The 8,354-nt window shown below is 41.8% G+C and overlaps 1 protein-coding gene across 1 annotated transcript; it reads right to left on the bottom strand.

Moving 5' to 3' along the window:
• Nucleotides 1-220: 220 nt before the first annotated feature.
• Nucleotides 221-7,590, bottom strand: LOC136287571 (serine/threonine-protein phosphatase 4 regulatory subunit 3B-like). Its single transcript, XM_066180353.1, has 12 exons — nt 7,042-7,590; nt 6,399-6,476; nt 6,070-6,183; nt 5,162-5,278; nt 4,816-4,947; nt 4,015-4,117; nt 3,422-3,580; nt 2,546-2,715; nt 2,082-2,221; nt 1,459-1,633; nt 805-890; nt 221-343 (listed from the first exon to the last, which is right to left on the bottom strand). Exons 1-11 carry the CDS (start codon nt 7,588-7,590, stop codon nt 807-809), a joined length of 1,821 nt encoding a protein of 606 aa, XP_066036450.1. The 3' UTR covers nt 221-343; nt 805-806.
• Nucleotides 7,591-8,354: the final 764 nt, after the last annotated feature.

Here is an 8,354-nt window from a genome sequence, read left to right as displayed (position 1 = left end):
CCCCTGCAATTCAGTTTCAAAAGAGCAGAAATCGTTTCAAAACCCTGTCCTGCCTTGGCCCTGACAGATTGAAAGCGAAGCCAAGGGTGGGCTTACCCTTTGCACAGGGCATGACATCACTGAGTGCAGCAATAACTCACAGGAAAAGAAGCAAACACACAGTCAGTTTTCGTGTAACGTTTTATTAAAACAGTACTAACAAAAAACACATCTGAAGAAATGAAAGGGAAATTTTAATTCCTGAATTTTACAGTTTAAACATACCAACAAACAGTGTAAAACAAGTACATTCGAACTTTAATACAAAGGAAACTTCTGTGATGCAACAAACTGTCTTACATTCCTGTATGGAAAGAAATTTTTCAAACAAGAGTTATAATTAAAACTAGCTAGTACCGTAAACTAACTACTAACTATATCTCCAAAACATAGAAATGGCTTCGCATTAAACTATTCCAGGAGAAACAGACCTATTTTATGTTACTATATATTACTAGTATATTGAATAATATAACACATTAGCACATATTATATTCTTTTACTTGAATATTCTATTACCTATATAATATATTCTATTACCTATATAATATGCTCTATTACTTATATATTATATTATTTTATATTATTTTGTATTACAACATATCGATATATAACCAGTAAATTATATTATATTTTTATTGAATAATAACCTATATTACAAGACAGGTCTATGTGATGGATTGCAGCTGGTCCCGTATTTTGACATTAAACAGCTGCAGCACTGGAAAACTCATCCTAAAAGTTCTTCTATAAAATGTCAGTCACCTTTAGGGATCCCGGCGAGCTCTTTTCTTTGGTGGTGTCTCATCATCTTCGTCATCGTGAAAACCAAATATTTCAAACAGACCTCTCTGCAAATTAGAAAATAGTTAAAATGAAAAATGAAATTCCCACATTGAAAAAATGCACCCCGCACATCTGTTTTGCCCCCAAGTCTTAGAGGTGAGCAATAAAATTCTTGCCAGTTCTCTGTAGCTGCTCAGAAGCTAAGATTTGAATAATGCTCAGCTGTAAAAGGCACAAAAGAGGTATCACTCCCTGCATTTTGTCTGCTTAAAACCACTTCTTAATCCCCTGATGGGGAACAGATACCAAAAAAGGAAATTCCATCTGTGTATCACACCAGCTGGGCAGGGTAGAAAGCCAAGGAGTAGCAACAGTTGAGTCATGCGGAAGAGGCAAAATTGTGCCCACCAGATTAACAACTGACTCCAGTCCCACCTTATCCTCATCAAACCTTACCCCAGACCAGTCAGGGTTTCACTCTTGGTGGAATTAGTCAGGGATTTGTGTGTATTTATCCCCGAGATACCCTGTACAAGGCTATTGCTGACTGTGCCACATCACACCCAGAGAAGCTCCGAGGCTGCTCTGCGGTCCTGTGTGAGGACAGGAGCCTCCATGAAACTTCTCTCCCACCTTGGGGAATTCCAGCGCTGTGGTCAGGCTTCTGTAGGTTGTGGAGGAGTCACTGCAGCTTGGTTTAGATGTTGCAGCTGCCTTCCCTTCACCTGCACTGAACTTCAGATCTTCACGCACTGGGGAGACTCTTGGTTCTTTGGCACGTGTCTCAACAGGCAATGCGGAGGGGACACTGCAAGAGACACAGGACAAGTGATTGAAGCTTTTCCTGATGTTTCAGACTCAGCCAGGTCATCAATGGGCTTCCAAAGAATTAGAATGAAGGAAGTGACTTGGAGAAAGCAATCCAGCTCCATCCCTGCTTCCACCCTCACCGTAAGCTTCACAAATACCCAGGTGATAATGAGGCAGACTCAATCCTAACTCAGAAGAGCAGAGCAAGATTCTGCTCTTCCTAAGCTGGCAGTTTTCTGAACAGGACATTTAATCTACTGGCCACATCAGCTCTACTCAAAGAAAGGTAGGTGGGGGTTTACTGCAAAAAGTTTTCAGCAAGAATGAAATCCAACCCCAATCCCAGCCACCTGCTTCTGCTGCTCTCTGGAAAGTTAAAAACCAACCAGGCAGGCCTGCAGAATGCCAGCCACTGGCAGCCTCATGAGACAGAAACTGGGCCATACCTGTCCACTTTCTTTCTTTCCTCCTCTTTCGCTGGGTCCTGTTTTGTCTTCAGGCCCTGGAATGCCTGAGTGGGTTTGACAGATTCCAGTGCATCAGAGAAGTTCTCAACTAAATGTGCAATAAGCAACTGAATATTCTCCTGAATAAGAACAAGAACAAGGTTTCAGTCTCAAATGTTCACAGGCAGAAAGTCAGAAAGCTTTTTGGAAAGTAACTGATTCCTTGTCCAGAGCCAAAGTATTCTTGTCAAGAACAAACGAGAAGCAATCAGATTTATTTTTAGGGAAAGAGCTGAGATCTAGAAAGATTCAACTTCCCTTAGAAATGAACAATAGACTCAGCAAAGTCCCAGCTCCATTTGTGAACCTTCCATTAAAACAGGACATTTGCTATCTTGGAGATCCGCCTTTGGCCTCTGGCAATGCCATGGACATGTCAGTGCTGAGGCTGCTGCTGAACTCACCCTTTGGATGAATTTAAACATTTCCATCGAGGTAGATTTCAGCAGGTTGCGCTTATCCTTGTTGTACAGCACAGCGTTTAAAACTGGCTCAAACAGGTTCCCCAGGGTGATGTAACGGTTGTAAAGGTCATCCTTCAGGCCAATGATCTTCCTCATAAAGCGAAGAGCACCTGTGTGAAGAAAAGACATTCAAGAATTCAACAACCAGATGCTGGGGCTCTCACCTTGCTGTGAAAAAAACTGAAAAACTTGGTGTTATCCTGAGAGGAAGATGCACCCCCAAAGTGCAAAAAGCAGCATTTGTTGGCATTTCTTTCCTTCTTGGACTTTTCTCTGGTATTTGAAGGTCATCAGGAACCATGGATTTCTTCCTCCAATCCAGCAGCAATGCATGCCAGCATGCATGCAGTTCAACTATTAACTCCCTCCTGTGCTTTTTTTCCCCTTGTTCCCCTCCCAGAACCAGCCCTGAGTCTTTAAAGATCCTGGGTCACAGAATTTCATTCACTCTCCACAGGGAGTACCAGATTTAGAACATTATTAAGAAAGGACACAATTTCCACTGAAATGAGGCGAGAAATCTGATCACAAAGGATCCTGTCATGAAGATCTGAAAGGATCCCTGCAGACTTCAAAAGAGACAACAATCCTCCTCCCACCAGAAACTGCATTGCTCTGTGCTTACAGACAGCTGCTCTTTTACAAAAAAAAAAAAAGAAAAAAGAAGTCAAACCTCTTTTTTTCCAAATTACTTAATTGACACCAGTGAAACACAGCAAACGAACAGGAATTCTGAGTTCAGGTGTACATTGGTACACCTTCCACACAGGACACACAAAGCCTGAGGAAGGCAATCTCAACAGTTCCAATACTCACTCAAGGCCAGAAATTTGCGTTTGGACTTCATCAGGACCAGTGCTGGTCTTAGCAGATCTTTCTTGGTAACGTACATCTTCATGTGATACTGGTGTCGTTGCACACAATAAGACAGCATCGCCAAAACTGAGGCAAGTATTTTTGCTTTTTGATAATTATCTACAAGAAAAATTAATGCCTTGGGTTATACAAAAAATTCAATAACGTACTGTCAGCATACACTGAGCTCAGTTGTTATTCCAGTTCCTGGCATATTTGTAGTGGATTTTTGTTTTACTGGATTGTTTTGGGAAGCAGCACATTGGGTCAGAACAAAACAATAAACACAGCTACAGCTTTTTTTTTTTGCCTTTGCAGTCAATATTCTTTAAAATTAGACTAATAAAACTATGACATTATTCTCAATATACATGAGGGAAGTGCATCTTTACAAAGCACACCATCAAGCTATGTCAGCATTCACAGCTTCAGGAAAGGAAGACTGCGGCAGGAACAGCAGTAAGCGTGTTCCCAGAAGGCATCACAGGTCTATTGCTGTTTACCAGGACTGTGAGGCCCTTCAAAGGGGAAAGAAAAGTTAAAATTGTCATTACCTATTTCCTGGTATGGTTCTGATGTGGCAGCCAGCAGCGGCGCAGTAAGAAGTTGAATGTAACGGTCGTAGAAGATATCGAGAAATTCAAATACTTCCAAATGCTGAAACAGCAATAACTTCATTAAACACTGGCATTCACATTTAATCTTTTAAATATAAAAAGAGTAATAACAGAAGAAACAGCCTACAAAGGATTCTGCTGAGTTCTTTGGGTCTGCAGCACTGTCTTCATACAGGATCAATTTCTTTCTTTTGGGGCAAATGTGTGAGACGTGCAAGCAAGCTAGCTATCATTAAAAGAATCCCCAGCATGGACGCAAATATATACTGAAAAAAGCCCATCAATGACTCAAAGTGCTTGACAAAGTGTCTTTAAACCATTCTGAAATTCTGAAAATAGTTTTGCCCAGAACAAATATCTGTAAACCATTTTACAGGTATTCTGCTACGTTACAATGTATTGAAATCTTTCAGGATTTATCATCCAGATGGAGAGAGCTATGGTCAGACAGGGCTATGGCACTGACACCTATTAATTTAACAATTGAAATAATGGTTAACTAATGCTTAATTATTTAACCATTTAATATTGGCACAGTGCCCTACACACATGCCTTCCATTAGCAAAATTAGCTTATCTTTTGCTTATTTAAAGTCACTATCAGACCACACTCCACTCAATTAAAAAAAAAAACCCTATAATTTTGTCTCCTTTGCCCGCAATAACAGCAATAGAGTGTATCAGGCTTTTAAGTTTGCCAAGACAGTGTCATGTCTTCTGCCATTCACGTTCACTTACACTAATTCTGGCCATCATTTTGTCTGTGTTGATCAGAGCACAAAGTATCTTCATTAACTGATGCTTTCCTCCAAATTGAGGGTCGGTAGTACAGATCATCTGCTCTATGACCTTAGTGATGAGATGGGTATCCTAAAAAAATCCAAAAAATACAAAACAAACAAACAAAAACCAGAGAAAGAAGTCAAAAAATAATTACTCACAGGAATGATATGAGTTCCCCACTTTCTGCAATGATTTTAAAATAAAAATTAAACCCCAGAAACTGAGATTTTATTTTGCTGGTTGTTTTCCTGTTTTCCCTAAAAGTGGTGTATTCAAAATCTCCAAACCACTTGTTACTTACATTCTCACTCTGCCGCGCCTCTTGCAGTACAAAATCTTGGACTTTGGCTGGACTAAATTGTACAAGATAAGACAATATATCTGTAGCAGCAGATCTAACTTGCAGATCGTCCATTGCCTTACCAAAAATAAAGAAAAAAAAACCAAAAGAGGTTCATTTGTTAGAGAGAATCAGGTTTGGTATTTATTATCACGTGCAGCTGCAAGGAAGAGGCAGTTCAAAAGTGGAGAACATTTTGTTTCAAAAATTTTCATGAGAAACATGATAATATGGTCACAGAAAAACAACAAGGAACCAGGCAAATACGTTTCTTTCCCTACTGTTTTCCTCCTTTAGAAAGGGCACAAGACTTTTTGTGAATTTGACAGCCCTAACATAGGCTGGAAACATTCACAACATCCAACTCGCTTGAATATCTAAGACTTTCTTGACATTCTGTACCTGCTATTCACAATTTATTCATTTTGTACTAAAGGACCAACTGAACAAATCAAGTTGTACAACAGTTTCTGTGCCCCTTTACAGGCAACAAGAATTCAGACCTTCCCTTAAGGGATGTGATTTTCTCTGATAAAAATCCAGCAATCAAGCTTCCACATCAAAAAGTCCCTTTCACCTTTTGACTGCCTGGACACGAGGGTTTCACTGCCCTCAGACTTCTCCCTCATGAAAAGTAAAAAATAGCAAGAGCAGTCAAGCCAGGCTTCTCCAGAGCAGAACTGTGGGAAGCTTCTGCATTCTGGACATCACCAGAAATCTCCACTCTCAGAAGAGCAAAGCTCTCCAATCAGACTTACAAAAAAAATGCTCGGCAGATTTAAAAAAAAAAAAAAAAAAGAGAAAAAAAACAGGCAAATGGCTGTGGGCTTTTCTAGTTTTGTTAAAGGCAGTTCTAAGTTTTCACTTACCATTAACTTTTCAAGAATTGGAAGAATTTGCAACTTTAACAAAGTTTGAAGAAATTCCTTTCTTCTCTCACGTAATGACAAAGAAAAGGCACAGAATTCATTGAAAATCTTCATCTGGTGCACAGGAAAAAAAAAATAATTTATTGTGTGTTCGAGTCAGAAAGCTCTCTGAAAGGATGAAACAGTTACAATTTTTACCAGGGGGGCGTACTGGCTGATTCTCTAGAAATACTTCTAAGACTGCAGAACTCTCAGAACAGTTTCTCTTTCCACTTTTTGCCTCTCATTTATTTAAAGCCTTTGAGGAGCCACCAAGCCTGCTGACTTACCAATTGACATCGTTGCTCAGCAGGTGTAGCTTCATTTGTTAGTTGTGCTAAAACTGCAGGCAAAAACGCCTCATCTTTCTGTGGAGCACACAAAAAGAACACAAATTAGGCAGTGATCCTGGAAAGTGAAAAACATGGTCCTTTTAGGACCCCACCCTGCACAAAGCCAAACTTCCCACACTGCCATTGCTTTTGTCACAAAGAAGGCAAATGCTAGAGTACACATCCACCAGAATCATTTCCAGTTTACAGCAGCTCCAGGAAGGGGTTTGGCGCTTTCTGCCATATTTGCACCCCTTTACATAGAAAACATTGTAATAAATGTCCCTGGAAGTTGCATGTTCCTGAAATACTTAAACAAAAGCAGATCCAAAGGTTTGCTTGGCAACCAAAGAGAAGCACTTGATCTTGTTACAGCCCATAAAAAGTATTAAGATACTCAACCAAAATTTATCAGTTTGAAAATACAAAATCCAAGGGATCAGGAAGAAGGGAAAGCATTCAAAACATTGTGCAAATGAAAGTGCCTGTGATTAACTTCAACACTGTTCACCAGCTGTAAACCAATTCCAAACTACAGCCAGCGGGATCTCTACAGCTCCCATCTAAGCTGCATTAAAAAAAAAAAAAAAAAAACACTTACCTGCAACCCACATAAAATCTTCTCTTTGCTGGAGCTGATGAAGGACTTGAGGGTAGAAAGACGACCACCTTCAAAATCGGATGGCTTAGGCGTGATGATGGCCAGAATGTACTGTGCCCTGAACGCCTGGCTGATTCTTTCCTTGAGGTGAAGGTCTTTGATAGGAATAACCTCATGAAGCTTTGCTGTTTTGGCTAAGGATTCCCTGTGCTGTGCTGGCTGAGGCAAACAGGGATCGTACTCCAGGCATCCGGCAACAGCCTGAATACACTGGTCAGAAAACAGCACCTCAAACAGGATGGCTTGGTCTAGGTACACAATTCCTCTGACAGTATGGAACAGGAGGTGCAAGGCTTCGGTGTTCTTCTGTCTCTCACAGATCTGGAAAAGCTCTAGGAGCTTTGGGATAAGGCCTTTGCTCTCCAAGGCCAGTGCCAGCGCGGCCGACTGGCTGCGTGAGAGGCGGACGGAGGTCACCAGCTCTGCAAGCTCCGCAAGCCTGGGGAGCTCACAGGTAGGAAGGTCTGTGAAATTACCTATCCCACCCATTGCTTCAGACATTCTTCTTTGAATTCAGGAAGGTCCTGGGTAGCTTCCACAGAATGGCACACCAGTACCCAAAGGAGGCCGAGAGAGAGGCAGGACAGGACAGCTCACGCTGCAGCGCCCTTGTGCTGCTCTGCTCCCAACTGCCACGGGTGCTCTTCACCCGTTGCTATGTTACCTGGAGCAGAGCCTGCTGATTGGTCCATCCCTCCAACTCCCAAACCCTAGAATGTTGAGGTCATGACTGCCAGGGGTCGTGACACATGACCAACGGTTCTTTTTGGCCGTTGACGTTTTGGAACCTCTAAAACCCCTCCCCAGTACCTGCTGGGCCCCTACAAGTAGGCCAAAAGGTGGCTTCCCAAGGGCAGGCAGGGAAAAGGGTAACAGCCTTAAGCTGTTTCTTATAGGATATTGGGAAGAAATGCTGGACTACAAGAGTGGTGAGGCACAGCTTGCCCACCCCATCCCCGGAGCTGTTGAAGGCCAGGCTGGATGGGGCTTAGAACTACCTGGTCTGGTAGAAGTAGAAGTTGGAACCAGATGAGCTTTTAGGTCCCTTCCAAACCTAACTATGGTCAAATTGCCATCATGGAAGCATGCTGGGATGCTCCTCCAAGGGGACCACTTCCCCACTGTAGCTGAGGGCTATGGTGTTGGAACCCTGGAAACTTCGATTTGAAGCCTATGGGCTATGGGCTTTTCAGAAGCAAGAGGCTAGGAAGGGAGGGATTCAATCTTAAGGAAAATTCCCTGTGCAAGCACCC

The sequence above is a fragment of the Chamaea fasciata genome, unplaced genomic scaffold, assembly GCF_029207755.1.
Source record: "Chamaea fasciata isolate MVZ Bird 193981 ecotype frontalis unplaced genomic scaffold, bChaFas1.0.hap1 SCAF_3, whole genome shotgun sequence".
In the NCBI taxonomy this organism is placed as follows: Eukaryota; Metazoa; Chordata; class Aves; order Passeriformes; family Sylviidae; genus Chamaea; species Chamaea fasciata.
The sequence above is the reverse complement of the archived record's forward strand: the minus strand, read 5'-3'. Positions and strand labels throughout refer to the sequence as shown.

What these genes read in the sequence shown, in the direction of transcription:
- LOC136287571 (XM_066180353.1), bottom strand. Translation starts at nt 7,590, where the DNA reads ATGGGTGGGATAGGTAATTTCACAGACCTTCCTACCTGTGAGCTCCCC. An exon ending in CAATTCTTGAAAAGTTAATG is followed by an intron (nt 5,279 to 6,069) that starts GTAAGTGAAAAC and finishes ATTTTTGGTAAG; the next exon opens with GCAATGGACGATCTGCAAGT. An exon ending in AGGCGCGGCAGAGTGAGAAT is followed by an intron (nt 4,948 to 5,161) that starts GTAAGTAACAAG and finishes GGATTTTTTTAG; the next exon opens with GATACCCATCTCATCACTAA.